This window comes from Simochromis diagramma, unplaced genomic scaffold (assembly GCF_900408965.1).
Source record: "Simochromis diagramma unplaced genomic scaffold, fSimDia1.1 OVJJ01000419.1, whole genome shotgun sequence".
Lineage (NCBI taxonomy): Eukaryota > Metazoa > Chordata > Actinopteri > Cichliformes > Cichlidae > Simochromis > Simochromis diagramma.
In genome coordinates this window covers 2433117-2454388 of record NW_024387244.1, presented here as the reverse complement: position 1 = coordinate 2454388, position 21272 = coordinate 2433117, and the positions used below count along the sequence as shown (strand labels likewise).

The 21272-nt window shown below is 38.8% G+C and overlaps 1 protein-coding gene across 1 annotated transcript; it reads left to right on the top strand.

The window, feature by feature from the left end:
• Positions 1-219: 219 nt before the first annotated feature.
• Positions 220-21067, top strand: ghrhrl (growth hormone releasing hormone receptor, like). Its single transcript, XM_040052820.1, has 13 exons — positions 220-802; positions 9111-9216; positions 9767-9874; positions 11269-11360; positions 12179-12282; positions 13171-13303; positions 13485-13638; positions 14998-15058; positions 15354-15423; positions 15763-15854; positions 16572-16701; positions 16991-17032; positions 19420-21067. The coding sequence occupies exons 1-13, from the start codon at positions 755-757 to the stop codon at positions 19519-19521; spliced, it is 1242 nt and encodes a 413-aa protein (XP_039908754.1). The 5' UTR covers positions 220-754; the 3' UTR covers positions 19522-21067.
• Positions 21068-21272: the final 205 nt, after the last annotated feature.

Genomic DNA, 21272 nt, shown 5'->3' with positions numbered 1-21272 from the left:
TAAATCTAGAGAAAAGATCAGGAGGGATGAGGAGAGATTGTCTTCTCGTTTCTTTTCTTTTCTTTTTTGCAAGAAAACGTGATACAAATTATCAAGAAAACTTGAATAGAATAACCTTGAAGTTTAACTGACTTTGTGTTTATACTGTAAATATTAGAGCTTCCCTTGATTTTTTTTTTTAATTTATTTTATTTTTTAGCAATGTACAATTGCAATGTACTAAGTTTTTTCTCTCTCAAAACAAAAAAACCTTAAGACAGCTTGATATGAGACACGCTGTCCAACTACAGTACGCAAGTGATATTATCAAAGCACACATTTATGCGTATTTGGCGACCCAGCCTGGCTCTGGAAGGCAGAGGAGCACAGCTCTAACTGCATCTGAGCTGTGAAGCTTGCAGCTGAAGCTGGGAAATTGATGCTGTTTTTCAAAATAAAAGACAAGAACGATATGGTCCAAATTCGCCACACGTACCTGATACAGGTCAGTCTCCCCTATTCCTGCGTTATTGGCGTTGTTGTTGTTTTCATGGAGATGTGTGAAAAGTTGTTTATCCACAAGCATTACATACGAGAAGCCCAGGGGCGAGGCTTTTATTGTGAAAATGCATCCCGGAATCCCTACATTTATATTGTTGCCATATTGATAAAAGTATTTACACCTGGAAAGAGCGCAGCATCCCGTCCTCTTGCTGGAGAGTGTCTCAGGAAAGCAGTTTGGACTCAGCGGAGAGAAACCTACTGAGCGGACGACATGTACGGTGTCCGAGGGATTTTCCTCACCCTGTGTTTGGCTCCAGCTGTGAGTGTCTTTACTTTGACTGCATGTTTGTTGGGTTGTTGTTTTTTCTTTTTAAAGAAAAGTCATGATGAACTATTTTAATTAAGTAATAATGAGCTGAAAAGCTTATAAGTCGCCGAATTTCCAGAGATAATTCTATTATTAAATAAATGTGTCTGAAGCAAAGCAGCAAGAAAACAGTGTAATTACACGGCTGAAGCGCATCAGCTCCAGGTCATGTTTTTAAACATTTTCTCTGACTGTGCAGATTGCATGATTTGGACTGCATTACTTAAAAGAAAAGCACATCGGTAACAAATCAATCCGCCTTTTTGAGCTTCTGTGTCAGACAATTGTTCTTCACAGAGGTTTAAAGTATTTATTTTTCTGACGTGAATGTACACGCTGATATACTGCGTTTCAGCTGCACGCTGAAGGAGTTGAAATATTGTCACAATGTTAATGTACTGCTGTTGCTATAAGACTATAGATTACAGAGAGCATCACGGATTACAGTCAGGTACAGTTTTAGGTGCCTGATGCAAATATCATAGCAATTCATTGTATTTAGGCATGTAGACATGGTCAGGATGACCTGCTGAAGTTAAAGCCTAGCTTTATAATGAGGAGCAAAGGTAATTTAAGTGTCTGAGGAAGCAGGGTTGTTGGTGCCTGATGGCTGGGTATGTCAGAAGCTGCTGATCTGCTGGTATTTTCTCACATATCAGTTTCTAGGGTTTACAGAAAATGGTCCAAAAATGAGAAAATATCCAGTGAGCAGCAGCTCCCTGGGTGAAAGATTCTTGTCAATACCAAAGGTCAGAGGAGAATGGTCAGTTGAAGAAGAGGAAACTGAGGCTACAATTCGACAGCCTCTTTAAAATTGGACAACGGAAGATTGGAAAAACATTGGCTGGTCTGATGATTCTCGATTTCTGCAGCAGCATTTGGCATAAACGACATGAGAGCATCCAGCCTTGTATCAAACACTTGGGGCCCCTACATAGCCTACCTGAGTATTGTTGCTGACCATGTCCATCCCGTTCTTGTTGCTTCCAGCAGGATAAAGCACCGTGTCACAAAGCTCAACTCAGAATGTTCTCCTGAACATGACAGTGAGTTCATTGCACTCAAATGGTCTCCACAGTCACCAGATCTCAATGCAGTAGAGAACCTTTGGGGTATGGTGGAATGGGAGATTGTCATTGTAGATGTGCAGCTAACAAATCTGCAGCATGTGTGCGATGCTATCATGACATCACACATTTTTGCCTCAACACAGAACTAGCAAGGTGTAACTACTGAAGTGGCCAGTGAGTTTATATGTGCTTATGTGCGATGATGGGTTTAATATGGATAAGATGGAGGATTTCTGTGTATCTCTGTATATGAGTGGATGTTGTACATGTATTTATGGGCGAGAAAGTCAAACCTTTTCTTTTTCCAAATGTGAATATTTGCCAGTTTTCTTAGTTTTCTCTGTCTTTGGTCTGCCACAAAATGCCACATTCTAGACTTGCTCAGCTTTTCCAAAATACAGGGTGGGCCATTTATATGGATACAGCGTAATAACATGGGAATGGTTGGTGATATTAAAGTCCTGTTTGTGGCACATTAGTATATGTGAGGGGGCAAACTCCTCAAGACGGGTGGTGACCATGGTGGCCATTTAGAAGTCGGCCATCTTGGATACAACTTTTGTTTTTTCAATAGGAAGAGGGCCATGTGACACATCAAACTTATTGGTAATGTCACAAGAAAAACAATGGTGTGCTTGGTTTCAACGTAACTTTATTCTTTCATGAGTTATTTACAAGTTTCTGACCACTTATAAAATGTGTTCAATGTGCTGCCCATTGTGTTGGATTGTCAGTGCAACCCTCTTCTCCCACTCTTCACACACTGATAGCAACACCGCAGGAGAAATGCCAGCACAGGCATCCAGTATCCGTAGTTTCAGGTGCTGCACATCTCGTATCTTCACACCATAGACAATTGCCTTCTGGATCCATCCAATGTGGGTTAGTGTCAGACCAATAGCGGTGGTTTTGTTTGTTAACTTCACCATTCACATAAAAGTTTGCCTCATCGCTGAACAAAATCTTCTGCGTGAACTGAGGGTCCTGTTCCAATTTTTGTTTTGCCCATTCTGCAAATGCTGTGCGCCGATCTGGGTCATCCTCGCTGAGATGCTGCAGTAGCTGGAGTTTGTAAGGGTGCCATTTGTGAGTAGCTAATATCCGCCGAAGGGATGTTCGACTAATGCCACTCTCCAGTGACATGCGGCGAGTGCTACGCTGTGGGCTCTTGCTGAATGAAGCTAGGACAGCCACTGATGTTTCTTCATTAGTGACAGTTTTCTTGCGTCCACATTTTGGCAAATCCAACACTGAACCAGTTTCACGAAACTTAGCAAGCAGTTTGCTGACTGTAGCATGGGAGATGGGTGGTCTCGTAGGGTGTCTTGCATTGAAATCTGCTGCAATGACCCGGTTACTGCGTTCACCAGATATCAACACAATTTCTATCCGCTCCTCACGTGTTAACCTCTTCAACATGTCAATGGCTGTGAACAAAGAGAAACTTGTAAATAACTCATGAAAGAATAAAGTTACGTTGAAACCAAGCACACCATTGTTTTTCTTGTGACATTACCAATAAGTTTGATGTGTCACATGGCCCTCTTCCTATTGAAAAAACAAAAGTTGTATCCAAGATGGCCGACTTCTAAATGGCCACCATGGTCACCAACCCGTCTTGAGGAGTTTGCCCCCTCACATATACTAATGTGCCACAAACAGGACTTTAATATCACCAACCATTCCCATGTTATTACCGTGTATCCATATAAATGGCCCACCCTGTAGTTTGAACAATATAGCTTTCTTTACATTCTGTATATTCTGCATAAAACAATTCAGTCTTAATTTGATTAAAGAAAAAAATAGATTGATGATGATAATGAAAATAACAGTGTACCATTGCACTGAACGCTTGTCGTTTTTGGTGCTATAGTAAGTATAACAAACAGTCAGGTAGTAATTGATGGAAACATGTATATATTGTGTTGCTGGTGTATTTAAGGGACTAAGTACAGTATATTATCTGATTTATCATAGTCACCACTAAAATTATCTAGTGAGATCAAAATAACTGAGTGACGTTTGTTTGCCAGTATTATTATAAATTATTTACTCTGTGTTTAGTGCTCAATTTGTTTTGTCTGGTCAACTGTGAAGGAGCAATACAGGCAACAAACCATACACACATCTGCGCACATTCATATGCCAACACTTCTTCTTTCCTAATCAACAGATTTTATGGGGATATTATTATAGGGCCACCTCGCTAATTTCCATAACGGACTAGAAATATGAAAAGCAGACAAACGGGTGGTGTGATGCTCAGTGTGGCAAAGAGAGAATGGGAACAGGGCAAACACTCATCCCCGTGTACCTCTTCATTCTCTTTCGCTACTCAGGACTGCTGAGAATCATAATGAACTACACACACACACACATAGACGCACACAATCACAACAAACAAGACCAGTGCTACAGTACTGTATGGGAGGTCTGTATTCTGCTGAAAGCTCAGATATGATTGAAAATTAGCATTTTAATCAGGACGTGAGTGAAAAACAAATAGAAAGACAAAAGGGTGGAAAGGAACTCTAGTTTTGGCTGCATAGTTACATACACACATAAAAAATGTATGGCACCCCTTCTGAGGTAAACCATGTTCATCCTGCTATTAGGTTGATTGCTTACGTGTAGATTTACAGTCTATAAAAGAGAAGAGAAAATCTAGAACGGACTTTGTTTGATCCAATTATGCTAAACTACACCAGCTCTTTCGTTCATATCTATCTTACCTGCAAGAAAGCAAAAAGGAAAAAGAAGTCAAACTGTTCCTTTCTGTTGACATAATCTGAACTTTAGAGGCTGACCTTGTTTGTTCTATCTTTCTGATTGAATGACGATGTTATGTTTTTGCACTGTGCCTGAGTACTGCGTAAAGCAGCATAAAAGTGCACCCCATTTGCTTTTGAAAATAGATGGCAGCATCTGCAAAGTGAGCCCATTCCTATGGCCCCTTTTTGGGTAGTTAGTGGATAATAGGCTTCACCTCTCAGGGAACATATTTTATGGCAGGCAGCATGCTAACCTGGCAACGCAAATGGACCACTGGCTTTGCATTTAGTTTCAAGGCTCATATTGTTCAGACTTACCTTGTGCAGCCACCCACCCATCTTTAAATCTCCCACTGTTTCTGTCTTTTAACTGCAGCATACTGTCTCCATCATGCTCTTGAAATGCATGAGCACGACATGCACCCTTGGTGCCTGTAACCATCCAGTCTTGACTTGCTGTATTCCTCACCCCCTGCCATTCAAAACGGGTCTTACTTCCCCTAACCTGCACGCTACTCCTATAGAATAAATGTCCTCACAGCACCCTTTTGCATGAGAAACAGCTATTTAGCCATATTTATGATTTTTCAACAATGAATATAAATGCCCTAGAACTCATTTTACAATGAATTACCCCTGGTTTAGAAGGAAACAATTTAGCGCTATACAAACTGAAGCACAACACACTGCACAGTCTTTCTGTTTGCATTCATTATATCTGCAGAAGACAAGGGAAGCCTTTTAAAAAAAAATCCCCCGTCAGCCTTTGAACGAGAAGAGTAGTAATTGTTGGGTAAAATTCACCATAACACCTCTCATTATATTATTAGCATTGCATTAGGAACAAAGAGGACTGGCAGGGATATGTATGCTCTGGTTGTTTCTAACATTTCCACGTATCATTGATGGAGGGGAGATAGCACTGAGTGCTTGCATGTTTGTTTCCACTTACTTAAAGAAAATGAAGAGGAAACACTTTTTGTGTCCAACAGTTGTCAGTGAGATTGTGTTAATTTCCAGCGAGTTTCCTGTATGTGTTTATTCTGTAGGTGGTTTTGGCATACATACTAAAGCGGTCTGTTATCTGTAAGACTATCATTATCTGTGTGTGTGTGTGTTTGTGTGTGAGAGAGATGATGAACTTGTTCACAGTGAGATGAAAATGGCTGAGATGAGTAATAGAAATGAACAGTTTCATTCCCCAAGTTTAGATATCTGTTTTTAAATAAATCATGAATTCTAAGGTACAAGTTTCTTCTTGTTTGGATAAACAACCTTCTGTTTGCCTTTGATAAGAATCTCAAAGGCAGACCTGATCATAAATATCTTATCTAACATGTAAAACTGACACTTATTTAGTGTTTGATAGTGAGGAGATTCATAACTGCACCATTTCACCATTTCTTTAAATGACAACTTTAGAATAACACGTATATATTTGATTTTTTTTTTTTTTTAAATCAGGTCTTTTGCTACTCATTCATCATTTTATTTTCCATTTCCAAACCAATTTTCATGTCTTTCAGCAGAATTGGTGCAACAACCCTGAAAGTCAACCAATATTTTTCAGTAAAATGAAACTGCGGTGTTTTTCCCCCCGATAATTTTACACTTCACTGAATTCAAATCAAAGCACAGGTTTATGATATTAAAAACACTGTATTTGTGCACGAGTATGCGCATGTAATTTCATGAAATCACTCCTGGTGGCCTTTCAAATGAGGCTGTTTCACCTACAGAAAAACCCGTCTTTTTAAAGGCAAATGCTTGTGGCGCACAAACAGTTCATCCTATTGGATGGCACTCAGAAAGGTGGTGACTAATCAGGGTTCTCCACAGGAAGTCTTTGTCGTCCCACAGGAATTTAGCCTCTGAGGGTTTGTTTCATTAAGAGCTTGGTAGCATCTTGTCAGAAAGACACTTGTTTTCCCCTCAAGGATTTTTAAACTGAGATGGAAATGAGCTGAAACAAGGACAAAAGTCTTAGCAATATGTGTGTATCTGTAACAGATGTTTTGTGTTTTAGGGCTGTGTGACCTGCTGTCTTAAGCTGTGGAGGTTAAATGGATTCAAAGTAAAGAAGCAGCTCAAAGAGCTGCCCTGTAACTACTCGGCATTGGGTAGTTACAAATTGCAAGATAGGCTCAAAATGTTAAAATTAGAAGGCCGTTATGATATATTTGCCTCCGTTTTCTTGTTTTGTCCTTGTGCCATGTTTTAAACATACACACGTTTGTTTGATTATCTTTATGAGGGCATTCATTGACACAATACATTTCCTAGTGCCTTATCTTGAAGTTAACTATCACAAATAAGTGCTGCTCCCATCCTCTATCCTAACTCTAATATAAAACTAATTCTAGAATAAACTAAAAACAAGTCTTCATCTTCAACCAGTGCTTTAAAGCGGGTGTGAGAAAGTGAGGATAGGCCAAAATACCCTCACTCTGATGATTTAAGACTCAAACCAGCCCTCATAAAGATAGTTCTACTGCTATAATCCGCACACACACGAGTTGTATATCCATTAATTCAGAGAACATTATGTTATGACTTGCTTTTATCCCCATAAGGAAAACACATCCTCATAAAGTTAAGATTAAGGTCAGCAAAACAAGAGCGGTACCTTGACCACACACGTGTAAGTCGTGTGACTTACCAGTGTTATTCCTGTGGACACGTACAGTGTCTTCAAGCGCCACACGGTCAGGTGGACTGACTCATTATCTCTTCCATCTGTGATATTTCTGCTTTAATGTTTTTCTTCTTTTATGGCAGATGCTCCAGATAATTTCCATTTCTAAATGGAAATAACCATATTGCTTTGGAATTAGTAGAGAGATTATTAAACTGAGGAATGTAGTAACTGACGTCAAGGAAGCTTTTACAGTAAGAGATTCTGTTGCCTTCATGTGGTGAGGCACCATATTGAGCTATCTATGTACAGGTGGGTAGCAATAATATGAAGCACACTGTTGCAGTATCTTGTAACAGCTCAACAAGACCCCCTCTGCTGCTCTGACCTTTAGATTGAGACCACATAAGTTTGCTGGCAGGATAAAATAATGAGATATATAGATTTTTTGATTTAACCCATAGCTGTCACTGTAGCCCCCCCAAATCTACCTCAGTCACTGCCGACCATTTGCATTCCTGCAGAGAGAGAAATTGTTGTGCAGTATATTTAAAAAAATGTTCAGTTAAATTTATGTGTGCTTGTTTTGTAAGATAGATTACATAAAAAAACATTAATGTTGACCCTAACTGGAGGGTCGGATGTTAGGCTATAAAATAATAGTGGATGTTTTTCACCCAGCATTGCCTATCTATGGTATGTTACCCATATCACAGAGAATGGTTTATTGTATATGTAGTGCGTTCTCAGTCCAAGGGGGTCGCATGTTGCATTTGTTCTTTGGAGTCTTTGCCCTGACTTACAGGTTTATGGCTCCCATTTTTCATTTTACAATGTGCAGGGTTACTGATATTAAAGAGTACTGCTATAAAGCAAAATGTAGCCAAAACTCTGATTGGTTAAACCTAACCAATCAGAGTTTAGTGCCTAAACCATCCATCCATTTACATCCGATTATCCAGTTCAGGGTCACGGTCCATTCATCGATCTATTTTCCTAACTGCCAATTCAAGGTTCTGGGAAGCTGGAGCCTAAACCGGCTGTCATAGGGCGAGAGGCGGGATAACAGCAAAGTAAGGTGCAAAACGCAAAGCTCCAAAGCTCCAAGCAGCATGGGAACCACAATCCCCCGATGGATAAACAGTGACTTACCTCTTAAGCTGACCTTTGCAGGACTCAGCTGGACCCAGACAGCATCTGACAAAAGGATATTATTTGATGTGCTGGCATGAGAGCGCATTGACCTTTTTAAAAAAACAAAAAACAAAACCAACAACAACAACAACAATGTATTTTTACAAAAATATCTTTTAGTGCAACAGATTGCAGCAATACACACAAATTCATGCACTTTAAGTTTACAGTTTCATGCCACTCTGCTGCTTTCTTCCCTGCACTCTCTACCATCCAACACTTACCTTACATCGACCCTTTACCCTCTTATTTGTTGGGGTCCCAAAAAACATCACAGTGAAAAATTAGGACACCGATAAAAAGAAGAATGTCTGAGTCGGAGCATGGATGGATAGTTGCTCATTTTCATGTGATGTATTAAAAGATCTTTTTGGTAAATGCCATCAATGGAAATAAGTATGTTTCTTGTTTTGTTTTGTTGTGTTTTAGCTAGAAAGTAAAATGAGTCACTGCTCTTTTAAAAGAAGGCGCAATTTTTTTTCACATACACGGAGAGTCTCTTTCATGTAATGAGACACTAACTTAGCACAGCTTATACCTCTCAGTGTACTAAACATCTCTCCCCTTGCCTTGTTTTGTACCTCTAGGCGTTCTCAAGTCTGCATCCTGAATGTGAATACATTTTTCAGCTGGAGAAAGAAGAGCGTCACTGCCTTCAGTACATTGCAGAACAGGAGAACAGAAGCACAGAAGGTGTGTTTTCCTTTTTGAAATCAAACCATCCTGTTCTCATCGTTGCAACTGCTCATATGAATTCATGGGTGGTTGCAGTTGTGTTATGAAATATAGTAATGCTCACATTAAGTGCAGGGGTCTGAGCTGGAATAGAAGCTTCACAGAAAACCATCCATTATCGGGAAATATTCTTGTTGGCGTTCTAACTGCAGAATGAAAACAAACTAGGTGATATATCACTTTGATGCATCAGTAAATGAGACCAATAAGGATAGCAACATAAGGGTTTATGTATGTAATCTATCACAAGATAAGGCTCTTGCTTGGGGACCTACAGTACTTTTTTTGTCCTTATGAAATGTACAAGGAGGTGGGCGCTAGGCCGTTGAAGATTGCAGTTGGAAGCAAGCTCATGATTTACACCACTTGCTTTTACACTCTATCTATATATTTTTAACTGTGTATTTCAGATATGATTTATGGAATCTCGCTGTCTTTCCTTCCGATTCAGCACTCTGATACTCACCTTTTCTAACCTTCTTTCTCCTCCTAAACCTTTGTCGAAAAGGTTGCTGGCCCTTCTGGGATGCGGTCACCTGCTGGCCTCATGCAGTTGTTGGGGAGACTGTGCACAGAGCTTGTCCTGCAGTCTTCTCCCTCTTCAGAAATAGCACAGGTGAGTGCCAGATCACATGCTGGAAATGGGCCATTATTAAGCTAAATTATTAATCCTCTGACGTCAAAGGGTGTTTTTTGTAATACTGATGTCTTCATAAAGTGCGTGTTTTTTTTCCCATTCGGTGATTAAATTGATCTTTTGGGCAGGCTATGAATTTGTGTTGTCACAGGAGACTGCAATCCAATTAAATTTTCACTAACAGATAAATAAGCAAGTTTGAAAGTGTGCACAGATAGTCAAACCCAAAATGAGCAAACAAGATGTACATACTCAACAGACTCTGACCACCACTAAGAGGCAGCAGCTCAGTGAAGCCATACTTAAGTACATTGATGCCCTGGGCAAAATTCAAGCGCCATATTAACTTTATGTCAAGTCGGTGAGCAGGACTTTAACTTGCGAGCGAAATCTAACAACTGAAAAAGGTTAATACAATGACAGACATGAGGTTTAAAAGGATTGAAAACATCAGCATTTTCAGACATACAGTAGCAATATCTGAAATTTGATTTATCAGGGCCCGAGCACTCACAGTGTGAAAGCCCTGCTCTAACCCCAACAAGCAAACGCCTCCTACGGATTCAGTAGGATCAACCACGTATTTGGTCAGTCACAGCTACAGACGCTGCTGGTGCTAAACTGTGAAACCATTTTGTTTCCATTAAAGGAGGCGTCTGTGGCGCCAGTCATGGTGAATGAATTTGAACACATTTGATACGCCCCCCCAGAAAATGACATTTTTTAATAATAGTCATGTTTAACACTAGCAAATACTTAAGGAATTGATGTTGCTTTATTTTGAAAATGTAATCAATATATATGATAAAAACATATCAGTTTCGTTCTGTTCTTCACACTGTACAATAACATGTGAACTGTGATCATCATTAGCTGGAGGAGCCACTATGTCGTTAGTGCACTGGTTTTCTTTAAATGGGATTAATAGCAAAAGATGGGGAATTTTTTTTACCTCTATTAAACTTATTTTCAGCTCACCAATTTCTTGAATGATTTTTAAATTTGACTGATTTCACCAGATTAGCTTGTTTTAACTAGGCTTCAACAGAACTACGCACGTATCAGGATATGGTCAAATGAAACTGCGATGCAATAATGCAGATGTTTGTATTGCAGTTTTGGTGTTTTCAGAATTGTCATGCTCCTGATTACCACTGCACACAAGCTACAGTTGAGAATGTCAGTTTTGCAGATGAAGTCTAGATGATGAGTCAGGGGGGTCAGCACTAAAGTAAGAAATTTTATGACAATCCACGAGAACTTTTTCTGACATTTCAGTCTGCATCAAAATATCACACATAAACCCTGATTATTACTAAAGTCAGTCTCAGCATTGCACAACTGACTCTTGAGCTCACATCTTTCGTCTTTAGGGTCAGTGAGCCGAAACTGTACAAGTGGAGGTTGGTCGAGGCCGTTCCCACCATACCATGTTGCCTGCAATGTGGATGATGACATTCCCGAGGTGAGAGTTGCTGAAGCGAGGCAGCTAGGGATGTCAGACTGAGGAATGTGAGACTAGATTGGGAGCACAGAGGTCAGGCAGAAAATTAGAAACAGGAGGAGAAGCACCAGGAACAAAGAGGCAACCAACAGCAATAAAGGGGAAACAAAACAGAAGGACAGAAATGCACCTGTGGAAATAAACAAAAAAAGCTAGCAAAATTATTAACATATTCCATGTTTCAGGACACATTTGGGACTGTAGTTGAACCACTGTGCATGTTCCTATTTTTGCTTCTTTGGAGATTCAGGTACAGCTAACACATGATAGTTGGCTGTATGAAAAATCATACAAATATAAACACTTTTGCAGAATGAGTGGGTCTAATTTGACCCGTTGCATAATAGCTCACAAAGAGAGCATGAAGTCTTTTCTTTTGGAAAGATTCCATATTTGATGCTAAAAAGAGCATATTTTTGTATTATTATTATTATTGTTATTTAAAAAAGACGTCTTAAATGTTCCAAATAGCTGAAGTAGAACATTAGTAATTAAATGTGACAGTGTATTGTAATTAAGTAGCTTTTTTCATAGTAGATTTAGCTATGTGCTTAGCCCACTCTCTTTCTGCCATTAGGCTAAGACACAAAATATGGAAAGCTTTCTTGCAGTTATTCCACAGTCATCTCCTCAGTGCAGTTTAGTCTCAATCTTGCCTGTAATTTAGACTCATTTTAAGACATTACATTCATTTTGATGCCTGACATCATTTTGAAAAGCTTTGATATTTGAGTATAATTTCCTTTCATTCAAAATCTTCATTTTCATCCTGCTTCCAGACGGAGGAGTCTTACTTTGCCTCAGTGAAGCTCATATACACCATTGGCTACAGCATCTCTCTAGTGGTGTTGGCTGTTGCTGTGTTGATCCTGCTACTCTTCAGGTATAAACCGAAAATACTGATTTTTATTTCGCTTTTTGTCAGTAAAAAGCACATTTTGGGTGACATAAGCAATGGAAATAACAGCTCGAAATTCAGATGAACTGCTTTACAAAGGATGCAACTCGGGGGTGGGGGTTCACAGAACAATAAAGTGGGATTGCTGATGAGTTCAAGGCACTCTCTTCAAGTCTGGGTTTATGAAAAACTTTTACCAGTGCCTGATACTCATCGACACTCACACAGCACATGGCAGTTTTGCAACTCTGCCACGTCTTTGTGTCCCCATTTGGAATTAGATCTGATGGAATGTGTAAGAGATAAGGGAGTTGGGAAATTTACACTCTTTGTAGGATTTAGATTACACAGCTGATAACACTGTGATGTCTGTACAGTGCATGTGGTGCCATAAAAGGCTCGTGTTGCATGAAAACTGGAAACAGATGAAATAACCTTCCTGGCTCTTTCCACATTTAAATAAGCCCACCGTCCAACACCTATCTGTTTTGTAGGCCTGACACGTGCCTTAGTCTCCTCACCAAGTCTGTAACCAAATGCCAAGACAGCGTTTTGAAAACTTGTGCACCAGCTCTGTGGGTTACAGTTTGTTTTTTCCTCTTTCCAGCTGATTGTTTATGAATCTAATCTGATTGCCAGTAAATTGCTTCACGAACAAGATCACTGGCATCAGTTACGTCTCTGTCTCTTTTTTATTTTTGTTCTCTGCCACTCACATTTTTCTTTGTTCACTGATCAAAACTATGAACTAAAACCACAGACTGCGCCAGTTTGCACAGTTGTAGAAATGTGATGTTTTTGCATTTGCTGTTCATGATACAGTACAATGCAAAATCTCGTATTGGTTATAAATGTATTCCTGCTCTTTTACAGGAAACTGCGTTGTGCCAGGAACTTTATTCACATCCAGCTCTTTCTTACGTTCATCCTGAAAGCTGTGGCGGTGTTTATAAAGGATGCTACTCTGTTCTCAAGCGACGACACCAACCACTGCACCCTTTCCACAGTAAGATAATGATGCTCGGGACAAGTGCTTCTTGTTTGTATTAAGAAATTCCTCTGGGTGCATTTCCCTGATCTCATGTATTTATGCATAATCACATATTGCTTATGCACGCCTTACCACACTAATTCCTCCTTACACTTTGCTCCCTGTCCTTTCCCCTCTTCTTGTTCTTTCTGGTCAGTTTGCCTGTAAAGCCTCTGTGGTCTTCTGTCACTACTGTGTAATGGCAAACTTTTTTTGGCTCCTGGTGGAGGCACTTTACCTCAGTTCCCTGCTGCTCTCCTCTTTCTATCATAGCCGCCGATGCCTGTGGGGCTTCAGCTTGCTGGGATGGGGTGAGGACCTTGACATACAATTTCCCCAACATTTGCTACGTTGAGCCGCCTACCAAATTAAAGAACATGGCCCTACTTTGCAATATCTCAGATTTAACAATAGTGAGAAGACATAAGAGAAGACCAAAGATTACAGTTTTATAACTCATCTTTTTTAGAGATACTGTAAAACACTTTAGAGAAAGAATCGGGTTAAAAAAAGTTTTACAATACTGTGAAAAGTCTTGAGCAATAAGTCTTCAAAAGGCTTGAAGATACCAAATATTACCTTTCGAGCTTGTTAGAACTCAGATTTGGCCTGAATTACCTTTTGTTCCGTTTGTGTTTGCATGTTTCAGTAAATTACTCCACCTGTTTGTACTGTTGTATGTGTGTTTTTAAACGAAGAAAATACATGAATACAAACAGGAATCTGAAAAAAATCCCTGTTTTTTGTTGCTCTTTTTGGATTGAACAAATACTGGCAGTGGGCATTTTCAATTTTTAACTCCATCAAACTTGCAGGTAGTTTGGAGCATTTATTTCATTTTGGAAAACTTCTGCCTCGTGCTGTCATTTTTTCCCAGTTAATATTCAAGTGTCTGTAAATAAAGCATAGCAAATACCAAAATAACATTTTTACCTTTTACTTTCCCATTGGGATTTTATTTGGATCACACCTAAAGTGCTGATTAGCAAAGTTTCACAGCAGCCTTCAAGGTCAAAAAGAACCAGAAACGGTAACATCAGCCAACATGTGCATATTATTATAACAGCTAAAAAGTTTCCTGGTTCAGTGGCATGTGCAGCATTGATCTATATTAACCTCCTAATACCTGGCGTCCACATATGTGGACATCACATTTTGGGTTATTTAGACCAAAATACTCAATTTTGCTCTACAAGGGCCTGATATCCACTTACGAGGACATTGTACTGCTACTGTTGAAATTTTAAATGAATATCCTCATAAGTGGCTCTCATTTTTCTTAGAAACAAAAATTAGGTAAAAAAAAATCCTGGTAATTCTTTGGGACCTGATGAATGTAAATACAATCAGCCCAAATATCAAAGAGAAATTAAAAATGCATGCTGTTCGGGTCTTAGGAGGTTAACGTTTATATTGATAATTTATTAGATCTGCTATAGATTGAATGTACCTGCCTCTCACACTATGAGATCTTGGATAGAATTATGTGGGTTCATTGTACTTACTGTAAGTAATTCATTTACATTTTGTTCTTTCTGCATGGTGCAGATATTAGGAAAATTGATACTCGTCCAATCAGTTCACACACTGGTAGCTTCCTAACTCTGATTCAGCCATTTTCGTGTGTAATGATTGCATCTCACTGACACTAGTTTTGATTTCTGTAACAGGTGTGCCGGTGCTCTTCATAGTCCTGTGGATTGGATCCAGGGTGTATTTTGAGGACACAGAGTTTGTATAAACTTGAATTACAGCTTCTATAGCCACAATCATTATTATTTCTCATAAGCAGCAATAGGTGAAATGCTAAATTGTGCTAAATTAATGAAAATGATGCATATAAACGCATTAGAGGGGAATGTGAACGTGAGTCTGCTGTACATAATATTGTAAGTGCATTTACATGGATAATTTGCATTAATTTTGCACTCAGCAGTAATTGTCGGGTGTTATTTTTAGGACGTCGATTAAATTTACTGCATGCGATTCTTGAAGAAATCTTCTAAAGTGCACATTTCTTGCACAGATGTTGGGACATCAATGAGGACTCACCCTATTGGTGGATCATCAAGGGGCCGATTGTTGTCTCTATAGCGGTAAATGCCCCCATTCTTCTGAAACAAAAAATTATGATGAATTTTTTAATTATGCACTGATTAGAGATTATTACGTAGATGATTTGTTTACCTTCTTTTTAGAGACAGCCTCTGAGAAAGGACTGGGATGAAGTTCTTTTGTGCCATTAGAGTAGAGTGCAAAAATTGGCACCACACCAGCCTAAGTTAATTATACGCTTGGCTGCTCATATTGTTGCCATGACATTCAATAATCATGTTGCTGAAAGCAGCATTTGATGTAATACTTGTTACAGTTTTTAAAATTTTTATTATTATTATTAGTATTGATTTTTGCATTCTTGCTTTTTCTTTCAACAGGTCAATTTTATGCTCTTCATGAACATCATCAGAATTCTAATACAAAAGCTCAATCCACGTCTGATCCAGTTCAATAACTCCTCTCAGTACAGGTAATCCTTTAGGTGCAGACACAGTTGTAGACAAAGGGAACTCGGCCGTGATACAGAATCTCATATTTTAGTCATTATTGCATTTTGAACACAGAAACGATCAAATTCATCTTGTTTCTGATACAAGACGTGTTTATCTTCAATTGGCAAACGTTTTCAGACATTTTGAAATACTTTTCTTCACTCACTGGTACTTTTTTACTCTGATAGTTACCGTTTGATGCTGAGAACATTGCAAGTTGTGCCAAAAATTAAAAACTATTGTAGGTCATGAATAATTCAGTAATTCAGTCTGGCCACGTCTGCAGTTCCGCTTACCAAGAGGCTCATTAGAATTTCTAATTGAAATAGACTCACTAATTGACTGAAAATGTTCAGGCACATCACGTAAATCCGGATCTCATAAAAGAAATACCATAGGTACAGTAAGTTAAATGATGCTTGACTTAATTGCACCAGTTAAGTTCACATGTTCCCCGACACATAAAGACATTATCTCTGCAGCTACATTTTAATAGCCCTATTTGAAATCATGCCCCCGCTGCTTACCTTTCCTCTTGTAAAGAGAGGCTGCATACAGAATGACGCACACAAAGACAAAGATCATCTTGATTGGCATCTGATCATTACTGTGTCTGCATGCATGATGATATCAGGTGCAGCATTCAAATGAGGTACGTACAAGCAGACTCTTTTTCCTTTGCTTTTGTGCAACAGGCGCCTGACTAAATCCACCCTCCTCCTCATCCCTTTGTTTGGAACTCACTACATGTTCTTCAATTTTCTGCCCGACTACTTCAATATTAACCTGCGCCTTTGTATCGAGCTCTGTATGGGGTCCTTCCAGGTACACACATGGATTGCATCAACACTAATGGCACATACTGTACATGCTGTACCATAGTCTCTTCAGCATCCTGTGATAATCCTTCATGTTAACTTGGCTTCCACTGTTTGAGCATTATGGGTGTGAGACAGCATCTCGACCACATTAGATCTTTGTGTTGCAGGAAAGTCAGTTTGGTTATTAGATCTGCTTCACTTTCTGTCCTTTTAGGCAGCATGTTCCATTTATTAATGAAAGTGTCACTTATTATTATCATAAATGTTAATGATTAAACCCATCTCTTTCACAGGGGCTTCTTGTGGCCATTCTGTATTGCTTTCTAAATCAAGAGGTCAGTACACAAACCACACTACTCTAAAGTGTTCAGAAAATTGCACACACAATTTACACACACTGTGGTGCATAATTAGCCTTCACGTGAGACTCATACACATCAGCCACAATGCGCAAAACTGTCCCATGGTGTCTCAGAAGCATAGTATTATTGTTATTCTAGAAGCATGGGTCACACTTAGCGCAACCTCAAAGAGGCTCAGTTATATTGAGATGAGGAACGTTTGGAGGCCAAGTCAGCACCTTGAACTCTCTCGTGTTCCTGAAACGATTCCTGAACAGTTTTTTGCACTGCGACGGAGCATTTTCACTGGCTGAAAGAGCCCAATGCCATCAGGGAATAGTGCTGCCGTGGAGAAGTGTGACAGATGGTCTGCCACAATATTTAGGCATGTCATGCATGACAAAGGAACATGGGGAGTTTCCCAGCAGAACATTGCTTGTCTGTTTCTCACAATGTATCTGGCAGGTCATGGCTCATATAGTCAGCAAGCTGTTATGCGCTATGTATCCACTAGACCCCTATCATACCCATCATTAAGATTTTGAGCAGTTTGTGCTAAAGTAGCTGCTGTGTGGCAAGGCTTTGCTCCCCAGGCGCTTCAGTGAGCATTTTAATATTGTGGCTAATCTGTATTCCAGCAGGAGGTAACTGGTTTAGAGTTGTCAGTGCTAAAAATGCAAAAAATATTTTCCACTTCTCTTCCCAGCATTGCATAAGGAAAGGACCCAGCACGCTTATGTAACTGGCAAGATTAATGTAAGGCCAGCCTCCAAAAAACTGGGGGCAGAAGCAGACAGTGTACACTATATGACTCACATGCTTTAGAGACACGAGAAACAAGTTAGAGAATGGTCATGAGAATTATTTCATTTAATGTACTATTTGTATGATTACCTATGCTTTAATTGTTTCACTGATACGCAGAATGAATGCACTGATTCTCAGCAAGAAATATATAAATATATACATATATAAAACACTGTGTTTAGCTTTCATCTGTCAACAGTGAGGTGATTCTTGTTTCACTTTTAAAGTATAAAAGAAATAGTCTGACATTTTGCTAAATATAGATGTTTGTCTTCTACAACTTTTTTCTTCATTGGTTACTAAGAAAATTGATACAAGTTGCACCTCTGTTATATAAAACTACTGCAACCCTATCTTATCCTTGCACTAATTTAAAAAAGTAATTTAATATTCTAGTTCATTTAACTTTGTTTAGTTCTGCAAAAATGTAAGTGTAGAAGCGAAAAATTCAGAATTATTTTTACTCCAAGCGGTTTGGTTACCTGCCTCTCCTTGCCAGCAGTAGGTTGGCATATAATGCTCCATAATGATGCAAACTGCAATCAGACTTGTGTTTTTGGGGGTTTTTTTGTTAATCATTAAACACATGGGATATAAAAAATGCTGTAGGCAGGGTTTGCCAAGCTAGCTGGTACCTAGTCACTGTGGCTCAGCGATTGCTGGTTGTAGGCATATATTTAACCAGAATAAACAGATATCTTTATATGAATATGCAGAACCTGTAGGCACTGAACATGATTTCCATTTGTAGTGCACATGCCATCAAAGCTTGCAGGTAAAAGGCTTGATGGAGACTAAATGAGGGATTGCTTTTGCCAAAATGCACTCAAGCCATCGGTATTGTCTGATGTCAATTAAGCTTTTGTCTTGGCTCGGATATTCATGAGCACTGCCAACCACAAAAATGGTTGTTGTAATAAGAGGCTAAGTCAAAATACCAGATTATGGGTTCCCAGTTTGCCATATAGTGCTTAACAAATTTATTATACCAACTGTCATAAAAAATAAAGAAAAATATTTTATAAATATGTGAAAAACTTGCGTAAAACAAGACATTATGTTATGTATAACAAATTGAATGCACATTTTTATACCCAAATATGGACTTCTATGAGAGACCGAGCACAACAGTCAAACACTAAAACTTATTTTCCCAATCAGGAATGCAAGTAATTAACTTTAATTTGGCATGTCAATAAAAAAATAGTGTGCTTTACTTTTTTTCAACTATTTTTTTTTGTTGTTGTTGTAAAGCTGTAAATTTGAAAATTCACGGTTAACTAAAATGAAACTACAATGAAAACCATTAAGAATTTCAAAGAGCTTACAGATACTTGTGATTAACCTTTACAGAAACATAAAAGATGATTTTGGTTATGACCATTACTATTAGTTTAGGGCGGCTTTGGCATAAACCTCACATTGAGTGGTGGTCTAAGCACTGCACATGTATCAAAAGGCTTTGAAAACAAATAAATGAATTTCCCAAAATGTTAAGCTATTGCTCTTACCATAATGATACAATCTAAACACTGATTTAAACAGATATCTATGCCTGTGTGTTTGCTTGATAGGTCCAGAAAGAGGTCCACATGCAGTGGTTGAGGTGGCAGGAAAGGAGTTACGGGGTTGTGTCTCCCGCTCCGAAAGGCAGTCAGATGGACACGCCTTTCTAGAAGCCCGAGATGCTTTTTGCTCCTTCCTGCAGAACCTTTGCTGAGTATTTGCAGAGAATTGCTTCTGTGCACATCATAATTTCTAACGAGCTGTACGTAGCACACACAATAAAAAGAGGTTGTCGAACATGCATCAGTGAAGCCGGGGCCTGGAAGTCATTTCAAACTGATTCACTGACTGTTCTCCTTCAGTCAGATTGAATGAACTGGGGTGAACTATCAAAAGGAGAATAATTCTGAAATCCCTTGACATTTTACACATCCTACAAGCGAGCCTGTCAGTTTCCATCTGCATTTCCCAAAGGGCACTATGACAACTGAATTAGAATTTGAAACATCCCTGGAGGCATCAAAGGTCAAATTAAAGAATAATAATTTTGCATAGCCCATCAATTACGTAACCATCAGTTAGCAAGTCATTAGGTGTTGTTGTTGTTTTTATTAACCAGGAAACTACATATTATGATTAGCATTTGCATTTTAGATGCTTAAATAGACCAAGTATATTGAAATCTGATAGCCTGCAGGACACTACATATGAAGCTGTAGCCTGCTGCCAGCTGACGCACACATGACTCACCTCTTTAATCACTCAAATGACAATTAAAATGTCTTATTCTTAATGGCTTTCTTATTGTTCATTGGTATTTAAATATTATTCGGCACATGGGGGAGAGGTATTGTACAAGTTATGATTATTTCTTTGGTTTTTTGCCTCTTTCTTTTATGTATTCACTCGGCCTGTTTTTATTTAAGAATGAAAACCTGCACACTCAACCTTAAATGGCACGTCGTTGAAACGCACTACTCTGCAGACTTTGAAGGTTAAAGTTAATGCAGCATGTTGTGTTCTGCCAAGTTGTTCAGTCAGCCAAAGTGAACAAATGATCTGCATCTCCACTGCCATCTGCTATCAGCACAAAAATGTGAAAAAAGCCTTTTTTTAAATATAATGTTTAACTTCACATGCTAATGTATTGTCGAGTGCTTTCACCTACATGCTAAAAGAATAATATTAATACTGCACAAATAAATATGCTTTTTGCATCTTGTTTAGTGAAAAAAAAAATCAAATGTAAGATAAAAACATCATAATTACCGCTACTTTTCATGCCTGCAATGTGTACATTTTATTTTATGTAAATTAGCTCTTATCCTTGACATGAATGTATAAACTGTGAGACTGTTCCTTTATCACCACCTCTTACTTACTGTTTCAACTGAGCCTCTTTCTGTGATCTTTTAAAACCTTGTACCATGTCTGACTTCTGTAGGTTACAGCATAAACACTTTTACTCTGTGTAATTATGACTCTGCAATTTCTTTCATAATGACAGAAAACATCTGCTGCCAGCTACAAAATGTTTTAACACTTTTACGCCACTGCAAAGATGATGGGGTACCCACTTGCTTAAATACTTAAATAATTAAATCTGCTTTGCAGTGTAGCTTGTATCACCTTTATTCTAACATAGCCATTAAAATGTGTAGAAGTATGTGTTCAGTTCACATGCGGGTGGAGAAGTGAATCAACAGAAACCATTAGAAAAATTCTGATGCTTTCCAGTTGGGAGAAACAATTCAAATAATCATGACCCATTAGAGGTTTCACATTATCACAGGCTGTATTGTGTTTGCTTTGATGGTTTCCATTATTTCAACTACATACAAAAGATGCAGTCCTTTCTACGCAGTGGGAATGGGTCCCAAATAATGGACTTTGATCCAAACACAGTTACAGCATCCTTGAG